This window comes from Bradysia coprophila, unplaced genomic scaffold (assembly GCF_014529535.1).
Source record: "Bradysia coprophila strain Holo2 unplaced genomic scaffold, BU_Bcop_v1 contig_350, whole genome shotgun sequence".
In the NCBI taxonomy this organism is placed as follows: Eukaryota; Metazoa; Arthropoda; class Insecta; order Diptera; family Sciaridae; genus Bradysia; species Bradysia coprophila.
In genome coordinates, this window is record NW_023503608.1 from 7,760,403 (window position 1) to 7,787,378 (window position 26,976).

At 33.1% G+C, this 26,976-nt stretch overlaps 1 protein-coding gene across 31 annotated transcripts in view; it reads left to right on the plus strand.

Annotated features, from left to right (window-relative positions):
- LOC119080723 (CUGBP Elav-like family member 4) overlaps window positions 1-26,976 on the plus strand; it is a 243,266-nt gene that overhangs the window by 164,787 nt on the left and 51,503 nt on the right. For 25 of the 31 annotated variants that reach the window (XM_037189209.1, XM_037189212.1, XM_037189214.1 and 22 more), the window contains one exon: window positions 4,323-4,371. In XM_037189209.1, the coding sequence (XP_037045104.1) occupies window positions 4,323-4,371 (49 nt within the window). Of the gene's footprint in view, window positions 1-4,322; window positions 4,372-25,930; window positions 26,421-26,976 lie in introns of all 31 variants that reach the window. The other 6 variants (XM_037189232.1, XM_037189233.1, XM_037189236.1 and 3 more) reach the window with 1 other exon arrangement.

The window sequence follows — 26,976 nt, forward strand, 5'->3', positions numbered from 1 at the left end:
TGGATGTATGTGAATATAATCGAAAACATACGACGGTTTTATTACATGGATTTCTATCTCGATCGAAATAAATTTGTCGGATTAGGAGCGTTGTAACTTATTTTTCAATAAAACGTTTTCCTTAGTTTTATTCCATTTATTTATTCTCTATTTTCGTTTTCAATTTTTTGTACTTTTCTTTCATTTGTTTTCATTGTTCCTACGTGTTTCGGTAATGCGGTTCTTTCTTTTATTTCATTTTTATTTTTATTTAATTAATTTGTTTCACGAGAAAAATCGTGCTCAGATTTAGTAACTGGATTAGTGGAACGGAATCGAATTGGAAAACTAAAAAAACATCTTAATAGTTGCAGCTCACATGATAAAGAAATTGGATCATTCGTAGCATTTTAGCAATAATTAAATCTTAGACTTCATTTGCTGTAAAAACTGTCTAGTGTTTGACGAAAATCTTCTACTTCATTTGTTTAAACATTTTTTTTGCTATATAAGAGGAAGCTATTGCTATTCACGGCTTATCGCAAATTCTTGTCATCGTCGCCGATAACAGATGACTTCGTACTTCGTTAACATCCAATGACCCTTTACCGCATTTTTCATAGCATTGTCCCAAAATTAAAGTGGCGATTGCTGTGTCAATATCGTTTTACGATACAACTCATCGTCAATCTGAGACTATTGACTATTTTGCCATTACGGCAATTTTATGGACCACCCTGTCACTTCCTATGCATTGTATAATTTTCATTGCCGTTTATTCAAACTGAAAGATGAAAATTAAATTCATCTATAGAATTAATGCCAGATGTCACAAAATTTTCAATTTTCACTGGAGAGATAGTAAGATATTTTCGGTATGCTAATCAAATTTGTGAATATTCAAGAAAACGTTTTCACTCGATAGCATGTAAGACGCTTTTCCATATATTGTAGTCATTACTACGTGTGCCTTATGTGATTTTGTGTCTGTGTGTGTATTGATGTATCTTTTCTCGAATTCCTAAACTAGGAATATGTTAATCTAGTTTTCAAAAGTAATATTATTCATTCGTATAATAAGTTTTCGGGATTTTCGTTTTCGTTGAAAGGTGAGTTTTAAATGAATATTCGAATAAAATTTGCGTAATAGTTTCAGGGAACATAATATGAAACGTTTCACTTATACGTTATTTTAATCGACATCAGGACAGGGCTTATTATTTGAAAACCCAATTTAACACATTGAAATTAATTGCGGCTTGTCAACTTTCGGCCCCCTGGACTTTACTTAAATAGTCGAGGAATGCTTCCAAATAAATTTCTAAAAATCCAAAACTGAATTCTAGATTTTTATAAATTTTTTGGGAGGTATTCCCCGACTATTTAAGTAAAGTCCAGGGTGCCGAAAGTTGACAAGCCGCAATTATTTTGAATGTGTTAAATGTCACATAGAAGCTTCGTTGTTCCTCCAACTCCACTACTAATCAATTAACCGTTTTCCAATGAATGAGATCATCTACTATATATGACAACGACAAGAATAAGCGAAACATCTAGTATAAATATTGAAGTACTAGATTTCATATCAAATAATAATTCGTGTTAATTCACACAATATGCGATGCAACCGAAACATTAATAAAAACAATTACATCTCATTTCAACTGGTGGTTTGTCATACTCCTTCATCCATAAATTCTCTGGATCATGTCAGCAATTTTATTCGAAGAAAAATATGCCCTGCAGGGAACGAACATTTTGTATGTATAGATTCAGAAACTAAATGCATTTTACTCCAACACAATGTCTGCTAAAAGGTGAAAATAGCAAAAGCAAGGGAAGAAATATAATAAAACAATGGGATAAAACAGAAGAGAAATTTTATCGTTATACCAAAATCTATTAATCTTACGCCGGGAGAGAAAGGGAATTGTTAGTTAAAGCGGTTTGATGTATGAACCTGACATATTACGTGACAATCTTGGCAGATCATTATACATTTTAAAGTTGGTTATATAATGGTATATATACACATTCTTACATAACCTCCATCCATCTCATCTATCCCGATCCTATCCGCAACAGACACATAAAATACAGAGCGAAGGATAATACATAAACTCTAAAAATTGTCTGACGATAAATTCACTTAAAACAAATTGAATTTCATTGTTGACCTGTCCATTATACAATCTGTTGAACAAATATGAAATTCTGTATAGAATGTTTTTGTTGTATTATATAACCTTGTTCAATCCATAGCTATGTTCATATGGCTCTACGAGTGTGTTTAGTATGAAATAGATGGGAATCTCTATAAACATTGAGTGTTGTTTATACGAGCGGAGAATATCTATATATCTATCGCACTATATTTTAAAATTTTATATAATAGGATTTTGTTATGGGGCTTTATTAAAGGGCTGTAGGTATTGAATTAAGTGGAGATATTCAACAAATACACATAGCTTACCATTATTTGTATACAAAACATTGCCGTGGAAATAAACATGATTAATGGAAATTTTGTATTATGAATCAAAACTGTGCTATACTACACAAACGAATTTACTTATATATACACACAGGTTGTGCATCATCGAATTTATATTTTTGTTTGGCGAATGCCAAAGGGGAGAAAAGCTTTCGGTATTAAATTTATTGTGCAAAAAAAAAATTGTGTATAAATCGAACCTCTTCAATCTCTCTCACTCGGTGTATAGGCTTTTGAATTTTGATTTATTTTTCTGCTTAAATTAAAGGGTAATTGGTCGAATTGATTCACTGATATTAATAAATCCATAAATGTATGTTTGTGTGCGTGCAGATTAGATGGATGCGGTATTGTACAGAATTTAGTCGGATATGTATGAGATGCTTGAAGATACATTTTCCCCACTTCATTTGAATACATTAACAGAACAGTCGGTTAAAATACGGAAAGGGTTGTCGAACTCAACAACCTCGACCAATGTCTTCCCAAAGTTGTTTCGCTAGTTTCATGTTCATTTATTCATGTAGTTGGTGTCGCTTTTCTATGGATTAAGTTCGCTTTGTACGAAATTTTATTAGCTTAACGAGTTGACTGTAATTATTTCACTGTTTTTCCTGCTTTGTTACTTAAAATTTAGTTCTGTAACAATCATAGATATGAAATGAGTAATCTCCATAGAAACTCCACAGCAACACGATTCAAATAATAAAAAACATCATCCGAACGACAAAAAATAAAGAAATTTTTAACTTTGTCCCAAAAGCAAAACACTTTTTAATGAGAAAATTTATTCAAAAAAATTCTATTTTAAGGCGGAATACACATTGTGTGTATAGTTATGTCTCAATGTGCGGTGATAATTTTTTCGCTCTTGTTTTCTTTCATTTCCAGTATAATTCCCTTAGGTAAACCCTTTTTGTTTAATTAAAATATTTTTTACATTAGGTGATGAGATAATTACTTACGGTTCTTTGGTCAAATAAAAAAAATTCTTTACTTTTAATTTTGTGCCCGACAGCAGCTCGAAGCAAGGGTGCTGGTTTTTATTCGTTGAATTTTATTTTTGGTTTTATAAATTTTTTTTTTTTTGTATGTGTTGAATTTCTGTGGTGTAACGAATGTCAGGACTTAATTCGAAGGTTGAATTTAATTTCAAAGTTTTCATGACTATTCTTGTGCTTTTAGTTTCTCTTGCCATAAAGTTTTTAAACTACAATTCAATGTAGGTTCGTCCTCACGAACTCTAGATCGATGTCTTTCGTTTTGAAAGAAAAAGAGATTTATATGCGGCAATTACGGCTACAAATTGTATAACTTTCTATATTCATGTTTTTATATAACTCAATAATAGAGGTGAGCGGGCTACTCGAAGTTGGACGAAAGCCCGGCCCGACCCGAATACGACCCGGCCCGAACCCGAACCCAATTCAATTTCAAACCCGACCCGAACTAAAATTTTCTAAGTAAAGTCATCGTGTCGAACACTTATAAGTGGAACTAGTTTAGGCAATTTTGTTTTATACATTGTTTACAAGTGTGAATAACTGTCACGGTACCTAAATCCAGGAGAAAATTCTACGACAAATGATATGATTTAAACTAGATTTTTTTTTGCATTTAAAATTTTGAACATAAAATTCAAAGAGATCACAATAAATACCAAGATTATCATACAACACAAATTTAGATGGTAGCCTATTAGAAACGACTAATCGACTAAAGATTTTCGTATTGTCTGAAGTTAACCGTCAATCCTAATAAGATATTGCCTGCAGCTAACCTTAAATCCTAATTAATATCGTCAAAGCGACAAGTCAATGTATTAATTTTAGCTCTTTATCTATTTCAGATGAACCGTCCTATTCAAGTTAAGCCAGCGGATAGTGAAAACCGCGGTGGTAAGTCATACAAAATCTCAGCTACAAACTTATCATTATTTAATAGAACACGTTTCGTACATTCACGTTTTATGTTAATATCACTCAATAAATTATGCCATCTAACACATCATATTCAGCATCTCATACACAACATAGAGAAGATATTTTATACGACATAACAGTACGACATTGCAGGGAAAAAGTGGTTCATAAACTTTATTTATTATTTTTCATATAAAAATATGTGCAACCTTTCATACAACTTCGATATAAATTATTTTATGTTATACTGGGGTACTATACTATACTTATATACCTTGCCATAAGAATGTTGGAATATATTACGCAATTTAAGAACTAGGCCCCGCCTCTTGGGTGGGTCAGGTCCCTTGACTGGCTTTTTTTTCTATAATTTCAGTCTTAGTTTTCCAGCCATTTTTAAATAAGGTGGTGTTTTTGAGATAACAAAACTAAAGTCACATGAAAAGGTGATGTCTCTTTTATTTAGAAAACAGCAGATTCACATGCTTCATTTTACTCATATTTATTTAATTTCCAGAAGAAACAAAAAGAGCTATGAGTTGTACATCCAGCGAGCGATGTCTTACTCCTAATATGAGTCTCCTATATAGTCTACTACAAGCGCTGAACAGGTGGCGCATTTCTTGCCTGTGAAAAAAACTCATGTGAATTACGGCCTCGCTTCGCTCTGGCAAAGTTCACACTCGTGCAAACACTTTAGGAACGAAAAAAAATTGTCGTATATCGCAGAACACCAGTCCAATAAAGTCCAATGTTCGAATTTAACCTCAGGAATTACGATACTGGTCGAAAACACTTCATATTTTCAAATCTGCAATTTTTGAAGCCTCTGAGAATTACTCGAGTTATCGTGTTATCAAGCAAGCAAGATTGTTTTAGACTTCTAGATTGTTCGACCAGAAATCCAGATTCACTTACTCGTCGAATAAGAAATTTTTCTGGAAATCCGTTGCAAAAATGTCGTAACAAGTTGTGTTTACAATTCCAATTACTCCAACCTCACTACTCCAATATTAACCATCTACAAAATTTACTTAAGTTATCACGATAACAAGGAAAAGCGTCTGAGTATAATTTCTCCCATATCTTGTAAAAACGATCACAAAATTATAGTTTTACTCTTTACTCTTTTACTCCATTAGTCGTTTATATTGTCTTCTAAAAAGCACTATGAATGGAAGGTCCAGCGAGGTACGTTTAACTCCTAATATGAGTCTACTAAAAGCGCTGAAAAGGCGGCGTATTTCTTGCCTACCTCTTGAAAAAATAAAACTCGTGTGAATTACGGCCCTCGCTTCGCTCTGGCCGCAAAGTTCACACTCGTTCAAACATTTTAGGAACGAAAAAATTTCTTTTAAAACCCAAAAATTGTCGTATATCCCAGATTACTAGTCCAATTAAATTGCAATGTTCGAGTTTAACCACATGAATTTCGCTACTGGTCGAAATTGATTTTTGAAGCCTCTGAGAATTACACAAGCTATCGGTTTCTCAACCAAGCAAGCAAAAACTCTTTTGGGAAGTACTTCTAAAACTGTTAGACCAGAAAACCAGAATTTCACTACTCGTCAAATAAGAAATTTTTCTGGAAATCCGTTGCAAAAATGTCGTGGTATAACAAGTTATCTTTACAATTACTCCAAACTCACTACTCCAATATGTCATTCTCTGTCAATTAAAACAAAAAAATTGAAAATCGGGTAAAAATTACTCAAGTTATCGCGCGGTAACAAGAAAAAGCGTCTTTGTAGAATATCTCCCATCTCGTTGTTCGAATATTATCCATCAGCAAACTCAGCCTCAAGAGTTTCAATCTTCGTCGATGAAGACAAAATCTTTGAAAATCGGATAAGAATTATGGAAGTTATCGCGGTAACAAGTAAAAAACTCTCTTGAGAATTACTCCCAACTCATTACTCCAATATTGCCCATCCACGAACTTAACCTCATGATTTTCATTCTCCGTCGATTAAAACCAAAATTTTGAAAATCGGTAAAGAATTACTTGAGTTATCGAGTCCACAAGGAAAAGCGTCTGTGAAGAATTTCTCCCATCTCGTTGTTCTAACATTATCCATCTGCAAACTCAACCTCAAGAATTTCAATCTTCGTCGAATTACACAAAAAATTTGAAAATCTGATAAGAATTACGGAAGTTATCGCGGTAACAAGGAATAAAATTCTCTTGAGAATTACTCCCATCTCATTAACCCAATATTGCCCATCTACGAACTTAACCTCATGATTTTCATTCTCCATCGATTAAAACCAAAATTTTGCAAATCGGTAAAGAATTACTCGAGTTATCGAGTCCACAAGTGTACGGACGTTTTCTGTATTTAACGTTTTTTGCCAATGTAGAACATTTTCAAAATATCAAAGTGAACTTAGCGTTACGGACATTTAAGGGTATTTTCTTTCATAAGACCCTGACTTTCAGTCAAGGGAATAAGCAGGTAATTTGCTTTGAAATATTACAAACTTGATGAAAAATACTTTTCATTCCGATGCAAATTTTTTTCTGTTGTTTTGTTCTTCGGATAGATGTTTGGAACTTTCTCTCTCTATATATATAAATATAATATGTAGGACGACCGTGTATAGCCCGTGTCTTATTCTATATCTTTCAACATTATAAATTCCTCAGTAATTGAATTATACACACTCGTAGAACTGGGTGTATGGAAGAATGTTTTCATCACTTTGTCTGAATGAAAACCATATTCTGGAGAGCCCGGTTTTCTTTTTTGTAATCTGTTTATTCATATTCGCTGTGGGGTGTTTCTGTTATTCAGTGCCTGTGTTGCACAGGGGATATTTCATATTTACGGCATTTTCGTTGTTCTTGTTTTTTTTTTGTTGTTGTCAAGGAGAGGGGAGCGAAGGCATTTTTTTTGGAGTGAAGGTGGCTGGGAATCGTATACATATATATTTATTATGCGTCGTCGCGTACACATTTCTCATATAATATAATAGATAGATGTGTGTTTCGGTGGGTGGGGTTCATTTTTAACGTGTCAGTTCGCATTAGTTTTAATAATTTGATGGATAAAAAGCGTGAAATGAAAGAATAAAAATAAAATTTGTATTTAGCAATGAGGGGTGCCGTTGGATTTATTGTATCAGAAGTTGTAAGCGAAATATCTTACAAAAAAAATCGCTTTTTTTAACATTTGGTTAAGGCGAACGAACGGCAGATAAGATAAAATGTTGAGAGTATTCACATCAACTTATTATGTCAATTTGTATGTCACAGAAATGACCAGAGATTCTCCAAATTCTTCTCAATTTGCTGGTAATAAATTAGCGAAATTTGGAGTCAAATGAAGGAATTCAACAGAATTTAAAATTGCAATCAATTTTTTGATGAATGATAGTAAATTGAGAAAGTTTTGTATTTCAATCAAATACGCTCAATCATACCTCTGTTGTTCTCTTCCTTCTCATTATTTTGTTCAGCTGAGGATTAATCAAACGTATCCTCGGGCAAAAGGATATAACAGTAACGTCCAGCGAGATCATCAATGTAACATGAACATCCGAATACACGTACGTTAGAAACTTTTTACTTTTCTACCAAATTCAACAAGTTCCACCCTCACTCATGTTTCCATGAAGTACTAGATTTGTATTTTACTTTGAACAATGTTCACATTGTTGCTCAGTCATCTTATATATCGGGGCCATTGGATAATTATTTAATGGACAATATTTGTGAGTTAAAGGGACAGATGAAAGAATCGAATCAGGAAAACGTTTCTAAGTGACTTTGTTTGCGGTATTATGTGCGAGACATTCTTCAACATTTAACGTACGATCATTTAATGAAATTGCGAATTTCGCTTATAGTCATAAATTCGTGTAAAATTTCTTTTTTTTCTGGTAACTTCGTCATCTCCTTACCAAACGTGTATAAGTCTTACGTCGGTTTATAATCATCGCAATCTCTCCATTTTTTGTCATTGCTGTTCGTCCTGATGATACCGATATACATGTTTAGTAATTATTTACATTGTAATTCAGTTACGATAATTATTTGATTTATAAGTTTGTTTCAATTGCGTTTAATATAACGCTGACTAATTTCTCTCTCCCCCGACATTATTATTAATATTTTAAAAAAAAATGTTTGACTTGTGTGTTTTCCCATCATTATATTGAATATTTGATTTTTATCAAAAACTTTCTCAGTGGCGGACATACATTCTACAAACTTTAATTTCATTGGGTATTCACTTTACCCATTTTTTCCCGAACATATACAAACAATAATTTCCTTTAACCCTATTTTCGTATGACTTCATTCGATGGGCGTAAATATGTCTGAGTTGACAACAATTACATTTATTCCCCTGACAATAAAAGAAAAAAAAATCCAGCCATCACTGCTAGTTCTACTGAAATATCATATCTACCTTTACCAACCAAGTTATTGTTACTAGTAATTCAATAATAATTATAGGTCTGATTTCGTTGATTTATGAATTAAATATCGTTTTAGATCGATAGTTAATATTGTACGTAAGTGGATTTATGCATATTTCATTGTTGTTCTGATAGCATTACATTAGTGGGATTTATTTCGTCCACTGAAATATAATCAATGTGTCCGTAAAATAACTGTTGTTGCGTAGAAAACATCAAATTCATGGAAATGACGTTATGTACAATACACTACCACCATTCATTCGGATTTCGGAAACCATATACGATGCGATGGGAAGATTCCATTTCCCTATATTGAAAGGGAAAGAAAATCAATTGTTTTCAAAGTTAAATCACTTGCAGATTTCGTAATTCTCAGTTAATTTCAATTTCTGTCAATTAACTTAATTTCCAAAACGAAAATGAAACTCGCACCATCCATTATGCATGGGGGAAGGGAAGTTAAATTTTCAGAAACTTTATATAGAACCGTATGCCACATAAGTCAAACGTAAAGTATGTTTTGAGTATCGATTTTCGATAAGTTATTCAAGCATTATTTTCCGGTTGCTTGAAATTGGTATAAAAATGGGGATTGCCGAACAGGGCTGGACAAAATTATTCTTTTTTTATTCACATCATAGTGACTAATGATGAGAGAATTTTCCGATGTTTTGACAGAAAAACTTTAAACGAAACTCTCCGAAAAGTAGGTCAAGTAAAAGGCAGATTTTTTCTACAATGGCTGTATTATACTATGGGGACAAAGTACAACAAAATCTTCTTCATCTTCTTATTGAGACTAGAGAAGAGTGCGCTGACCGATTTTTCTAGCTAGCCCGCAAATCGATCTGAGAAATGCTACGAATAAATACAAAAACCAGACACGAGAAATACTTTAGCGGAAGATCAACGAATTACCGTCCATTACACATTCGCACAACTTTTCTCACACTTCAGACTTCAACGCCAAACTTTCTTCCGCCAAATTCTATCCCATACGCTAAGTACTTTTGAACATTATGCATGTAAAAGCTGAAAACTTTTCGAAAACTGAACTTGAAAACTGCAAAAACAAAGTGTAGTGTTGAGCGACTCTTTCCAACAAATCATCGTTTGTTTTCAAATAAATCGAGAAAACTTTGAGAAATTTTGGAAAATAATTTGTTGAACATAATACCATGGAAACGACCACCGGCTCTACAAAGCCATATATGTGTTATTGAAATGTTAAAGAAAATACTTCAACGTCATCCTCCCCAATAAATTTAATTTTTTGATAGGAATTCGAATTCGGAATTCCTTTGATCATAACTGTATCTAAATCAACATTGTGCACATAGGAAAATCAAACAAAATTTTCTATATATTGCGGCTGTGTCAAACACAGCTATTTGCCGAAAATAATTTTGTTCATGCCAATAAAACTCTATAATAAAAACAAAGGCAACACATCAAATGCACTTTCTCTCCGTCGGTGTATACATACACAACACACCCCATTTGCCATTCATATTAATGTATCCGGAGAAATCCCTTCAACGTTCATAACATAGAACAATCAAATCAAACCCAAACACGAAGTTCAATGTACCCGACCCACAATAATCATGTAAAGAAAAAAAAATCCGAGCTCAAGCACAAAAAGCACTATAATAAACAGCAAATATGTATAATGCTTACATTACAGCCATAAAAATAAATCATGGGATTAATTACCATGATTTTCTCTGTATATATTGCGGTTTTAATAATAATATGGCAACGAAGTGGCGAACAAGAAAAACTAAAACAGATACGCATAACAGATTCAAATATAAAACAATTCATGGTACATTGCACCTTATTTTCTCTGACAGTCCGTAGACACTACGCCTCACACAAAAATGTAATCTCATCTTAGAGAGAAAAAACAACAACATTGTGTTACCTAATTTTCGTCTGAATCACTCACTCCAAATTTTCATGATTCTCATCAATTTTCACCCGAAAAAAATGCTTTTTTTATTCAAGTTTCTTGCACCCGCTCACACCCCTCCATACTGTGTTATTAATCACGTCACTTAATGGAGTACGTATTTTTATTCGCTCTGTGTTTTAGTTAACATATACTCTACAACGGTTCGCAAGTTGTATACATGATTGTGTATCCTGAGCAGCGTCGTATAGAGAACTTAATTTGCCGAGCGCCTACGAAATTAACTCACTTTGATGTTTGCTACTTACTTTAACTTTACAATTTGGAGTACAAAATAATGGAAAAGAGTGTAGCGTATATAAATAATGAAGGAAATTAAAAATAAGAAGAGCCCATTAAAATTGTTTTTTTTTTGTTGGATCTTGTCTGTTTGATAAATTCACTTCAGACATTCAGTTTTAACTGAATTGTACGAAGATTTATTAAATTTTCTCATTTTACAAGAATCTTGATTACAAAATTTTTAATAAAAATTAGACAGCTCTGATACTTGCCAGATTCACTTCATAAATGTTAAAATTTGCATTCTTCCTCTTTGTTAATGACTCTCTCCATTGAAACTCTTTCCTCTCCAATTGTGAATCTCAGACTTTAGAGTTGTCGCCATACTGTAAGGCTTATCAAATTTTTAATGGGCTGCATTTTCCGAAGCATTTCATGTTCCCTCGTTCCGACAAAAGGTCAGAATCGGCAGTTTATACTCAATTCTGCCGAATTCAAATTTGATAAGAGCTTGAAGCAATCATTGCTGTATGGAATATATCCGGGTGCTGCGGGAATTGGTCCACTTGGGAAATTTTGTATCTTTTGTATCCGACTATAATATGCTTGTCTGTCTGAGTCATTGAAAAATCTGCTCACAAAATGAAACGTAAATATTTCCAGACAACGTTCCTTTGTGTGGTCCCTTTACTTAAAATGGCTGTTAGCTAAAAATTTCGAATTTACAACACAATATTGAAATGGAAATTTCAAATTTTCAATCAAAATTATTTCCATCGCAACATTTTTTGATTGCATCGCTGCTGGTTACGTCTCAATTCAACATTTCTAAATTTCCAAATCGTTTGCGACCATAACGTATCCAGTCGAGACTACCACTTTATCACATAAACTCTATACAAACAAATTCATTCAAAATCAATCTAGTTACACATCAAATATCGCATTATACACGCGCACAAAGTATGCGTGTATGTTTTCATTGTAGTGTATTCGTGGACAGTTTTGTGGGCATTTTTATGATTTGCTGTTCATGCCCACAAATTTCAAAATTGAATACGAGCTAAAGTATTTACCGTAGTACAACCGAACTGGGGAAGATCGATAGAGCTCAAGAGTCTTCCCCGATCTTCCCCATAATAACATTCATAATTATTGGTTTTATACATATTTGCACTATCTAAACATAGTCGTTCCCGTGATATATATCACGGGAACGATACCTTTTACTGAGTTCGTTCGCAATCAAAACCAATAATTATGAATGTTATTATGGGGAAGATCGGGGAAGACTCTTGAGCTCTATCGATCTTCCCCAGTTCGGTTGTACTACGGTAAATACTTTAGCTCGTATTCAATTTTGAAATTTGTGGGCATGAACAGCAAATCATAAAAATGCCCACAAAACTGTCCACGAATACACTACAATGAAAACATACACGCATACTTTGTGCGCGTGTATAATGCGATATTTGATGTGTAACTAGATTGATTTTGAATGAATTTGTTTGTATAGAGTTTATGTGATAAAGTGGTAGTCTCGACTGGATACGTTATGGTCGCAAACGATTTGGAAATTTAGAAATGTTGAATTGAGACGTAACCAGCAGCGATGCAATCAAAAAATGTTGCGATGGAAATAATTTTGATTGAAAATTTGAAATTTCCATTTCAGTATTGTGTTGTAAATTCGAAATTTTTAGCTAACAGCCATTTTAAGTAAAGGGACCACACAAAGGAACGTTGTCTGGAAATATTTACGTTTCATTTTGTGAGCAGATTTTTCAATGACTCAGACAGACAAGCATATTATAGTCAGATACAAAAGATACAAAATTTCCGAAGTGGACCAATTCCCGCAGCACCCGGGACATTTTGAAACTTCTAGCCATCTGTTATCGAAATCAACTGCACAAAAAAGCGATGAACACCAGATAATTTTCTCTTATATAGCAAAACGTTTCCTGCAACAAATGAAGTAAAAGATTTTATTTGAAACACTGCAAAATTATGCAAACAAAAGAAGTAGCAGATTTAATGATTCGCGATACGCTTACCTTTTATAAATAGTTAAATACTATTAGCTTCAACGGAATATAAAAAGTAGGGTCACAAGACCCGTGCTCAATGGTCTGAAGACGGACCATCCCAAGTAGGGATTTCCAACCTAACAAATCTAATTAGTATTCGCTAAATTGTTAATTATAATCTAATTTTTGCAGCACGTTTCATGTCAAACGAAAACACAAATTAGATTTTATATAACATTTCATATCCCAATACACATTCGCTTTTGATTTGAAGAACATCAAAAGGAAAGGTTACGACAGACTTTGATGAGTGTCTTCATGTCATAAATAGTTGGGAGAATTATATAAATATCGGTAAATCGTCTATAACGATAACCAAGAAAAAAATTATATTTATCCACAACAAACTCTCATTATCTGCAATATTAAAACGATACATACACTATATTCTCATAATATGTCTGTCATATCCATATTAAAGCTATTTAAAAGGATCAACGGGTTTTATGGCATTAAAATAATAATACCCACATGGCACATCAACTAACACAACACTGTCTACGATATATAAATATATATTCTCATCCAATACAATACACAACCGAAAAACAGAGCAAGAAAATGTTCTACCGAAGGAAAATAGTGGAGGCGAAATAGCAATAAATGGATAAGAAAGATTGCAAACTCAACATAAACATAACCAAGCAATATCGCTAGAATGTAGCTAGGTATTCTGTGTACGAGTGAGGTATATTATGTTGTGTGTATTTTCAACGTAAACTTTTCCACTGTGGGTTCGGTCTTAATACGGTTTTTGATATTATTTTCTTGTGATTTTTTTTTTCTGGCTCTTCGTTCCTGTACAATAATACACGTTAAGGAGATACATATAAGCATTTCGATGGGATACTCTATAGAGAAAACGGTTCATAAAAAAGTTACGTCAAATTATTGTGTGTAATAATAATAACTGGAAAATATGAAAAAAAGCAAATATTCCCTAAGTAAAAGTTTGCCATTTCGATGAGCCTTTTTTATCTCATTTAATTCGAGGTATATTATTTTTGATTCTTTGTAATTTGACGTCGTGTCTGTATGTGCCGTGTTGGGGGTACAATTTGGACGCTTTGGGGAGGATAACAAAGACATTCAAAACCTGGTTTTTATTTTAATGAATTTTTTTTACAACCTTTTTTCCTCTCTTGTTTACGAAAGAAACGACCAACAGAATCGCATTTCTTGTTTATCGGACAATGATCGTTGTGTTGTCTTGTTTTTAAGTATACTAATGCCATCCACTTTATGGACATTTTGATGATGACATTAGTTTTATTGTGTATACACGCTAGAGCATTGCAATGTGTTTCCGTATCACATTCTTCTGAACTCTCTTCTATAAATGTTTTACTTTAATACGTTGTACTTCAGAGGTTTTTCGATAAATTGTACCAACTGAAGTTGGATCTACTGTTACAACTTAATTCCTGCTAGATTTTTCAATTCATATGTACTTTGAAGTACCTTATGCAAATGCATATATGTATACAAAGGTTTGCGACGAACGCTTAGCCTTTCATCAACGCACTTCGTGCATGAGTTGTACCGTAAATAGGGTTCTTAAACTTGACAGTGTGCCGCACAAAAGAATTCAATACAAAATAGTAAGGTCCTTGACCGTGATTTGCGGACGCGAAAACCTGACCATGATTTGCTTATGTAAATTTACATGTAAAACAAATTATACCGCAAATCACGATTCTCTTGGACCTTGATTTGCGGTATGATTTGTATAACGTTTTGGAATACCTCCAAATATCGGTCTCTATTGAACTTCATATAAAATACCACAAATCACGGACACCATACCGCCAAGCTCCATCCAATTAAAATATTAAACTTATTTAAAGAAATTTTGCAATTATTTATTAATTATTGATTAACTGCTAAGCCAAATGTTCAATCTTCACAATAAAGTTAGCCACTACTCCTGGATATAAAAGGATTCCAAGAAAATGACGCACAAAGTTAAAAATTGTCACAATACCACAAATCACGGTCAGGGACCTTACTCTATTTGTCAGCTGTTGACTATGTTCACTTTCGCTTGAAGTACGTTGCTTTCATACCTTTCCAACAGTATTTGCAATATTGTCGCCTAGACAAACTGTTATATGTTCGTCAATAAGGCCTAAAAAATTCGAAAAGTTTCTCAAAAACTTTACATAATTAATATTCTTACGTGGTAGTGCTGAGTTTTTTAAGCTATGTTTGTTATAACAATTCATAATAAACCACTTAGGCCGACAATGAAGCATTTAACGTCTCTGTTTATTTAAAAATTCCAATAAACTCAGCAACAAGACTTCCAATGCAAAGGCCGCAAAAGACTTTGCACAATTCATCGTAAATGTGTAACATCAACAACTCAGTTCCAATGTGTTTCGAACTGATTTTTATACATAATTTAATCGACGTTCAACAGTACTCGACGTAGAACAAACAAAGTGCAGGAAAGACGAGTATTAAATTAATTATAAAGGAAACAACCCCTTTTTAGTAATTAATTACGGAAAAGAGCGGCATCTATTCTGCTTGTAAAACAATAACGTTGCAGGCCTTAATGGTTAACTTTTTTTTGTTGAAAGATAGCGAAACGGCATTCTAAGCAAAGATATGGCTACACAGCCACGGCTATACATAAAAATTAATTTGCATTTTAATTTTGTTGTATAAAATGAACGAATAATGGATATGTATACGAAAGAAGATTAAGTGTCGCGTTAAATCTTCAATAGAATCACTATTTTGTCACCCTGCATTCGCAAAACAAACTTACGTACCGACAATCTTTTGTTCTGATGTCTTTCACTCCACAATCTTCATTTTTTCGTCGGTGCACGATAAACCAATTTCCGATTTAGATTAGAAATGTTGATGCGCCATTGAGTCTTTTCAGCAGTTCTTTATTCTTTCAACGCTATAGCATTAAATCTTAAAGCCGCACATTCTAAACGTAGCATTACTTTTGCCAATAAATTTACTCCTTCAATTAATTCCAGGTCATAGATCCCAAAATCCCCCTAATAATCAACAATTACGTATTATACTAAAGATGGTTCGTCGTCATCAAAACGATGTTTTTTTTTCCTCCCACAAAAGCATTGCAATATAGCGCTAGCAATATGCAACAACATCTTCTTCGATTTTCGGCGTACATAGTATATACGGGAACGAAAACTCGGTCACATAAAAACAAGATTTGTGATATTTCTTTCGTTTCCTCGTTTTTTTTCCTCTCTCTCGTTATCCTAAACTCCAATACATGCAACTGTGCGTACACTCGCGGAATTTTGAAAACCGACACATTTTCTGTTTCGTGGTTTACTGGTTTTTTGTGTAAATTTTGCATGTATTTTTATATGGAGAAACTCAGAAACTCAAGTAAAACACAGAAACAGAAAATGTGTCGGCTTTCAAAATTCCGTTCGTGTATATTGGGGGGCATAAAGAAAATTCATATTACATTTTCCTGTTTTATATTTCCTTTAATTTTTCGGGATCAATCTTCACCCCGCCATCTTTATCGTTATACCTAAATGCGTGCATTATGTACTCCCTACACGTTTATTCTTTTTATTTTGTTCGAGTTTTTTTGTGCGTAAATATCCAATAATGGTGTATGGTTTGGATGGTTGTAGGTTTTTTTTCTCGTCGAAATGATGCTTGAATGTATACATGTATAGCTCAACAGCTCAACGGTTTAGATGGAAAAGACAAGGCGATAAAGTAGACTAAAAATATAAAAATCGATTTTTTTCGAAAAGGAAAAAAAAATGAAAATATGTGTGATGCTGTGTGAAAATATAAAGCATTTTTATGTAAAAAAAAAAAAACAAAAATTATGTACAAAAAGAAAAAGGAAATAACACGAATAAGAGGACAACATTGGCCTAATTTGGTTTTATGTTTACATAAGTTTGTGTATATCCTCAACCGACGGCATATTATAAACATTTTATACGCTTTTGTTGGGGCTGGAACTTTTATACGAAAAAGAAATTTTCATTTTGGCATATCAGTAACGCCGCTCTCCATAGTGCAATATTAAATGAAAGATCATCAGAAGTATGTAGCAAGAGGAGAGCAGAGCAGTTAATTTTACTTTAAGCAAATTTTATGATAAAGCTCTGGCAAAACATTTTACGCAACAAAAACAAGTCTCATAAATTTATTTATGAGACGACGAAGAAGAAAAAACGTCCCTAATGATTACTAAATATTCGGTGTTTGTACAAGTTTCGGGTAACTTTTTTAATGTAGGCAAGACCTTCAGAATGAAGAGAAGAAAAATCAATGCAATCCAACTTTGAAAAAACAGAGAGAACTTTTGATTTTGCATGAACTGCTAAGCCGGTATTGCCAACAATTTTTTTTTTTACTTTAAATCAAGTTATTTGGATAACTTTAGTTTCTCTATAAGTAAACCACATTGAAAACCATTACGACAAAACAATGATTTTACTGAAACGTTTCATGAACCAGTCAACATTAATGTTTACAATGGTCAATTGTCCGGTAGGAAAAAACTTTTCAAAAAAAAGTTCCGTTTTTAACCCAGGAACGTCTGTGTTACAATTAAAATAAATTCTAGATTTTTACAGATTTTTCACTGGCCACTGGAATGCCCATCCAATGTAAATCCATTAAAATATTACGTCTGACCGTTCTTCTGAAGTTTACTTCAAAGTTTGTTCAATCGATGTTCGATATGTTCACGGTTCAATTGTACGATTACAATCATACATACCGCAAATACATTACACAATGTATTCCTTACTTTGCAAACAAATTACCAATGCCCGGAGAGCATTCAAACATTTCATAGAGTTGTCTATATAAATTAGAAATCGATCAAAAGCATTTAATCTGTTCACATATGGTTGGGTGTGGTGTGTGTGTGAGAGGCATTAAGATTGATTGTACAAGTGTCAACATTATGATTGTCATTTAATTCATTTAGTTCTGCTACGGCACTTCAGTGTTAAGGGGGCCAGCCTATCTGTCTGGTCGTGAAGGGTTTCTCACAATTATTCATGAAGAAATGTTTCTTTTTTTGGTCGGAAGATCAATATCAAAAACACGCTATTGTCAGACAAAGTCATACCCTGCCAGTAAACTATCTGAAATCCAAAGGAACCACGAATAAAGCCTATTCACAATAGGAAATGTATTTGATTCCCCAGTCCGCCCAACCAAAAAAAAAAAAACCAGCGAGTGTTCAACACTTGCCTCAATCTCATATTTAGTGAATCCAATCTCTTCATTCGTATCATAATATATCTGTCTTTGACACAGCTTTAAGGCACCCATTCGCATATATTCATTTTAAATCTTTGCATAAATAGATTTTCACATTGTACGACACGAATATTATTATAGATATATGTATACACACAGCAAAAATTCAAATGGAAGACACACCACCTTCTCATAATATACACGTCTTCCATTAATCCACCCTCAAAATTTCCACACAAAAATATTTCAAAAGAGATATAACCAAAATCTAACTTTATGTTCAATGCTGACTTAGGCACAATTTTTTTACGTTCATTCTTATTTCTCCATATAAACAGCCATACTCCATAGTTATATACATTTTCACAAGTCAAATAAAATTTTTCGCAGTTTCCTTTCCGTTATAGATTCTGCCGTTAGCTTCAAGTTTCTCTTTTTTTCTACTTCTTTATACAGAAGAATCGTGCGTTTCTCTGTTTATACGACACACTGAGCTATATAAAACGACGAATGTATATAAATATGTTAGATAAACACCCCTATGTTTTCACATATATTAGCACATATATTGAGAACTAACGAACGAAAAATGTTATATAATCCCCCCACAATAAAAAAATAAGAGAAAATTATCGATTTTTGTTTTGTTATAGATAGTGAATATGACCGAGACCACACATAAAAATGGACCGAATGAAAAAAAAAGAAAAATATTCTCAGCATTGAATTAATTCATAAGTACAACATAATCATCATTATTGTTCTCAATAAAAACATAGATAAATTTTCCATGTAGCAACATTTTGTTGCTGTTTTTTATTCGGAAATTCGGAAATTGTTTTTCTTTTTTTTTACTGGTGTGCATAATGAAGACATTAGGGTATAACCTTGATAATTTTTTCGTTATTTTTCTCAATGCTTTTGTTCATCTTCTAGACGAAAGAATAAGAAAAACTTCTGTGAAGAGATTATTGATATATTTTTTTCTCTTGAATCGAACATCGTGCTAATGTTTTCAAAACGAAACGAGCCATCAGAACAGTCGGAGCGTTTGCTGCGACTGAGCCCCGTACAAACCCGTATATCTATTGCGTACGTGACCCTAGTGCGTCTGTCACCCTACTTTGACCGTAAGCCTATGCGCCGGTTAAAGTAGTTAAAGTAAAATTATTATGTAATGTGTACATCTTAGAAATTGCGCATAGCGCAATTACGAAGCCCCGTACGACGTTCCTTTCAAATAAAACAAAAATTTCAAATAGCCCTAAAATTTTAATTTATTGAGTATAAATACACATAGGGCCTAGTATCGGCCTCAGTCCGAGGATCCAATTTTTTTTCAACTACATTCTATTCGGCCTTTGATTACCTTCAAAATAAAACAAAAAATACTAAAAACGGATGAAATTTGCTCGAGTTATATGTAAAATACACATAGGGCCCTAGTAGCGGCCTTAGTCCGAGGACCCAAATTTAATTTTTTTTCAACAACATTCTATTCGGCCTTTGATTACCTTCCAAATGAAACAAAAATTACGAAAAACGGATGAAATTTGCTCGAGTTATATGTAAAATACACTAGGGCCCTAGTAGCGGCCTTAGTCCGAGGACCCAAATTTAATTTTTTTTCAACAACATTCTATTCGGCCTTTGATTACCTTCAAAATAAAACAAAAAATACTAAAAACGGATGAAATTTGCTCGAGTTATATGTAAAATACACATAGGGCCCTAGTAGCGGCCTTAGTCCGAGGACCCAAATTTAATTTTTTTCAACAACATTCTATTCGGCCTTTGATTACCTTCCAAATGAAACAAAAATTACGAAAAACGGATGAAATTTGCTCGAGTTATATGTAAAATACACATAGGGCCCTAGTAGCGGCCTTAGTCCAAGGACCCAAATTTTTTTTTTTTTTTCAACAACATTCTATTCGGTGTTCGATTATCTTTCAAATGAAACAAAAATTACGAAAAACGGATGAAATTTACTTGAGTTCTATGTAAAATACACATAGGGCCCTAGTAGCTTTTCACTTCTAAGGCCCTAACTCACGGTCCACTCACCCGATTTTAAAAAACTTTTTTTTCCTGGATTGGTATTGACAATACCTATCATTTGCCGTGTCATTTACATTTCCATCGTTTATTTTGCCATAAATATCACCAAAAGACCTTAAATCACTTAGGTGGCCCTAACTCACGAAGGGCCGACCCGAATATGCCCATCTTCGAACTTAGCCTCACTATTTTGACTATCTTTCAGGGAAAAAAAAAATTTTTGAAATCGGATTTGATTTACTCAAGATATCGACGTGACGGACAGACGGACAGACGGACAGACGGACAGACGGACAGACGGACAGACGGACAGACGGACAGACGGACAGACGGACAGACGGACAGACGGACAGACGGACAGACGGACAGACGGCCCAAATTTTTATTGCAGATTCGTCATCTATAAACATAGGCAAACACTTTGCCCTTACCGTCTGCTTCGAATTCCATCAATTACACACGGCATCGTAATCCTATAAGCCCCTTCGTACTTCGTACGGGGCTAAAAAATTTAATTTCAGTTTATGTGAACATGAGCGGATTGCGTGTCAATGTTTTTTTTTTACGGAAAATCGCTTGTTGATTAATTTTGAATATTTAGACTGGCCCTGCTTTTGTAACCATTTTTCGGAATTAGCTCTAAATTAATCAGTGAATAGTTAGTGGTGGTGTGTTTATTAGTCGAAAACATTCAATTTTTGAATTAGATTTGATGAAACAAATAAAGTAATTATTATACGTTTATCATACGATTGCGTTTACAACACCACTATTCCCAGAAAGGTTCTAAAATTTTCAGCATAGTTTTTCAATTCGATTTAGATATTGTTCAAGCTAAAAATCGGGATGTGAACCTGTTACTATCTAAGATGTGATATATTTTGACCTGATCTCAATCGACCTGAAACTTGATCATGTCCTGCAATCCGACCTGATTCAGGTCTGATCAGGTTGTTTTTCATAAAATTACCTGACCTTATCCTAACTGAAAGGAGGGTGATGGAAAAGCCACATTGTGCGAGGCCGAACGACTAAAAAATCAAATTCTGTTACCACATCAGTCAGTGATGCGATGCATTTTTTACATGTCTGTAATTGTGGACGGTAGATCTTCCATTCTCAAGTAAAAAATAGATTTTACTTGTGGCATTAGTCAGCACTCGTGCGATAATTAATTGCTTTCATTCCCTAGCGTCATCCTTACACTACTTTACAAACTTATAACATAAAGTTATCATCATTACATTGGTGACAACCTATCCACTTAAAAAAAAACTTGAAAAACTCTTACCAACCTTACCGTTAATGGTTACTGATAACACTCCGTTTTGTTAATTAAAAATTTTAATTTTCCGTGCTAAAAGCGCATTCACATTCAATTTCGTCGCAGCATGTGTCACATACGTTTCGAACATAATTTGTTAAACACTAAATCCTCCGCCCATAATTAAATATTAAATATTTTTTCCCTACTCCGTTTCCCAAAAGATCAATTTGATTAAAAAAAAATTTCCTGCCCGTAGCGCATTTGCATAATTAAATTTTACATTCACCCCTCTAATTAATGCCTGTAATGACACTTTGTACATAACAGCATTTTAATGACGACTCTCACAACTAAATTATAAAGTAATGTCTGCATCGGCTTTCACTGGATCTAATAGTTCGTAGAATGTAGAGATTATTTCAGTTCGGTTAAATAATTTCGTTTGATTTATACCGCTGTTGAGCAGACCTTATTCACATGTATGTTAAATTACATTCGTATATCGCCCGCAGAAATTAGTCCCTGCAAATAATATAATCTGAAAACCCGATTCTCCAGCATCGGAATAATTAAATCGACCCCCTTCCAGCGAGCAGACACATACCCCAAAACGATGTCTTTTAAAATTGTATACTTGAAATTTGCGTATATTTACTGGTCGTTTGTATCAATTCCATATTTTTTCTGTGTGTATGATCATCACATTAAAACCATAACTCCACTCAATTGAAAACAAAATTTGACGAATGAATGTGCGGTTTTATCTGGGCACGTGGACGATTTCTTGTTCATCCCTACGTAATAACGTGTTATGAAACGTGAACGAAAGTTTTTATTTTCGAAACTTGTGCCAAGCACTCAAAAATTGCTATCGTTAGAATAAAGTATAAAATAAGCATGTTGTTGACAAAGTTTTCCGGTATGTGTTTCTTTTTTCGCATCCCCTTATTTTGTCTCAGCATATTCAAAAATAGACTCACTTCTCTGTACGGAAATTATTTATTTATTCAAATATTGTGTTTTGTGTGTATTATATACCTTGCCGGGGAATTACGTAATGAAGATGATAAAGTTTTTAAGAAAATGAGAACATTTTCGTAAAAAGGTCTGAAACATTGAGAATTCGTTGGATAGACACATTGATATAAATCTTTTATGGATAGACATCTGTCCCATGCAGTGAAACGTTTTTCCGAAATAAACATTTTATACGCTTTTGAGGTGTGTTTGAAGAATTGCCATGGAAAAAGTGTTACAATTGAGGATGATTTTGACAAAGTTTATTCGTTACTGAAAATTATATATCCGCCTATTTTATACATTTTAAACTTCCCTTTTCGGAGTGGTTATTTTTATGAAACTGTTGTGTGGTTAACGTGAGCTAAAGACGTTTTCCTTGAAACGTGAATCTATTGTTATAACAAGAAAAAGGTCTAACCTTTTTTCATAAAAATAATTGGTGTATTTTAGCGGGAAACATTTGATCAATAAGCATAAAGTTCTTTACGATAATGCTAAAATGTGCCTGACATTCTATTTTAAAGTTTGATTACGTAAGAGTATAGACTATTTGTGGAGATGTTATGTTAGCTGAACTCTTACAAATATTACCAAAATGGTAACAAATTCACACTAAATTAGAAATGTATTTGCAGTGGGGTACTTCTTATGGATTTTTGGTATTTTTTCTTTCTAGTATAGAGTGCCACCAGCAGACTACAAAAAAATTTGTTTCAAAATTTTCCGATCCATTTTACGCCTACGAAAATTAGTCGAAGTTTCACATAAGAGTTCGGTTCGGTGGTATGAGGAGTATGGATATGGAGATATCTCTTTTCAATCTACCCAAAGCGCTCTTGTGTGAAACTTCGACGAATTTTCGTAGGCGTAAAATGGATCGCGAAATTGTGAATGGTTTGAATTGTTTGGAGGCTGCTACAATATACAATATTTTGTAACACTCTAAACTATAAAAAACAGCACAAATTGATAGGAAATACCCCAATGTGCAGCTGGATCAGAGATAAAGCTTACCGTTTAGCAACCGGACATTCACTTAAATTTATTTAAGTAATGTTGCAGTTGCCCATGTTATACTGCTATGTGTTGTGGCTGCCCGTCTAAAACCTATTCTGCTGTTATAGGCTGTGTTCGTACCAAAAATTCGTTGGTAAATATTATCGCAAGATAATCATGAAATCTACTACTTCTTATGATCTAATTACTTTTTAAATATTGATGCAAAATCTGTTACTTCATTAATTTTGTAATATAAGAGAACAGTAGCCAGAAGACGTCGTTTAATTTTCTCATAGTTATTTATAAGAAATGTCAAAGTCGAATGAGCGTAGCGTTAGAGCGTGTTTACGATATTTATTTAAAATGTAAATGTGACAAGCGATATTGGTTTTAATTAGTTCTTATACCTGCTCCTGCCCTGTTCGTCATTATTCCATTTCAATTCGCAAAAACCACTTGAATGAAGAAAAAAAATCAATTTTCATTCGAATAGAAAATTTTCGATCCTTGCCATTGGTATAATTTATTATTTAACGAATTATTTTAAATAAAATGAAAATTTCACATTCTAGAATTATTCAAGCGATAACTTAATTAAAAATGTAAGTTTGACAACTTGACGACAGTTATCCGGATAATAAACATTAATTGTTAATTTTCAAACGAGTAAACTGTGCTCTATTGCCATTAGATCTATTTTTCTACCTGAACAACTTTTTATGGGGTCAAAATGTAGAAAGAATTTGTTTTAGAATGAAGTTATGTCGCCTCCGGAGATACATATCCTTCATACAAAGGGCTTTTTAAGGGGATTACAATTTCATTTTTGTTCGTTAAATTTCCTTCCACATTTAGAACTCTGCTAATGAGGTAGAAAGTTTCGTTTAATATTTTATGGTTTCTGTTTATTTACAGCATCCTATAGTTTAGTTATTAGTTCTTTATAATTGAAAATAAAAGTTTCTTTTCAAACAAAACTTGATGATAAGAAAAAAAAAAGAAAACATTTTCTTGATACCATGTACCATCCTCATTATTGCGCCAAAACATCATGCTTCATCATCATTCATCATGTTAATTTATCATAGCATATTGAATTATCCATACGATCGTTAATTTAATTTATTTGTTTATCAAGTAATTGGTTAATCAATTAATTTGTTAAGAAAAACTTCACTAAATTTTAATGCACAAACTTATGTTCCTATCTCCTATCTGGTTGATCAACGAATGGCTACATTCAAAATGATTAGTCAAATCTTAATTTTAATTTCATACAAAAAAAATCATGGTTTTCTATCAGGTATTCGAACATAGAATCGTCTAACAATGGTGTGAACGTAGTGGAGACATTTTGATCGACAGATACAATAATGGTAGGAACTTGTATTTAACTTTCCACGGAAAATTCTGGAAATTTAAAATGTGCAGTGTTTCGCTACTGCTGAATTCAACATCGGGTCCACATACCGTAATTATAATAGTGTAAACAATCTGTATCTCTGTATATCTTGGCTACACTTTTTGCGTCTTATTGTTTGATTGTCCTTCGATTGTTGTCGGTACAAACGATCTGTGATTGTGAGTTAAGAAATTTGTTTGCAAATTCACAGAAAAGATTCTGAGAGCCCCGATTTAGCCTTTTTGGAAAGGGTATATACGTTTTCTTCATTATAAATCGCTTAATGTTAGATTCAACATGTACTTCAATAATTTTATTATACATTTCACTATATAACAGATCGTTAGACTAAGCACATCGTTTATTTTTGTCGTTGTTGTTGACAACAAATAAATAACTGTTTGAAGGAGGCATTTTCTTTCGTTAACTTATTAATTTTTTTTTTATTGCATATAAACAAGAGAAAGCAACAAAGAAAAATCAAATAAAGTAAATTCAAAATACATTAAAGTGCAAGTTGAGTGTTGAGTTTCAAGAAAAGTAAAATCATTGGTCAGGTATAATGAATACAAAAATGTCGACATTACCTCTCCACAATCACGTTGAAGCATCATTGTTAGCACGTAATTTTATTTGGCCATAAATCGTGTACTGCCAACTTGTTCAAAATTGATCAAAATTCTTTTGCTCACATAAATTTTAAACAAAAATCAATTTAAATTTATTAGACTAGACTAGAATAGAATAGAAAATATCGTGCTATTTGTTTGTTGCAAAATTAAAAAAATGAAAATTATTATAGCGCAATTTTCTCCTAATTACATTTATTCCAGACACTTCTGCTTTGAAGTCGATGATGATGAAATCGTCTTCACAGCACCTAAATGGCATCATCTAATTTGTTCAGCTTTTCCACTACCTAATTGAGAGAGCCAAGACTCAGAAAAAATAAAATAAAAATAGTGCGGACGCGGAGTTAAAATAATAATTTATAAAATCCACACCAATTAACAAAAATGATAAAAAGAATGAGCATCACACCAGTGCATCATCAACAAATATAAAAAATATATCCATCAATGACATAGAATCACTGCACACAAAATACAAAAAGAAAAATTTTCCTTTCGGACAGAACTTGTGAATATCCATTCATAGCCAAAACCAGCGCGCGCAGCAACGTTTTGCGAAAACCAAATTTTCACGAACAAAATTTCTTATCTGAACGAAATTTCCATCAAAAATTTATCAAAACTAGTCATTGTTTTTTGTGTGGCTTCAATAAAGTGCATCGGGATAATCATTCAACCAAAACAAAACTAAGTAAGATCGTCATGCTGTGTGGACACAAGCCCTCGTTTGATGTGATACGTTGGCTGAATTGAATTAAATTTTATCTTTTTTTTTCAAAAACTGCCGAGTACGAAAAGAACAACGCATTTTTTTCCTTATAATTTTAACATTTTATTTAAGCTAAAAATTGAAACAAAATTCTAATTCCATTTATTTTCGTTCATTACAAAAGTTGTAAACGAAAATTTTTGGGCTTTTAAAATCATCAAAATTTTTCGTTCGTGTAATTGGCTTTGATTGACATCACTTTTTTCTGCTGGTCTCGCACTTTATTATTTTAAACTCCAATGTTTAGAAGAAATAAAAGTGCCAGTGGATTCGGCTATTAAGAAATTAATTGAAAGAAAAACAGACAAATCGCAACATTTTACATTATTGTTACGAGACAGCTGTATCACATTCAAAGAGAGCATTTTTTTAAAAAAAATTTGTTGTGAAGTAAAGATGTCGTTCGTGATAATAGGATGTTGTCTGTGATGTAGCAATTTTATTTATTTATTGTTTTCATTCGATTTTTTCAGTTTAG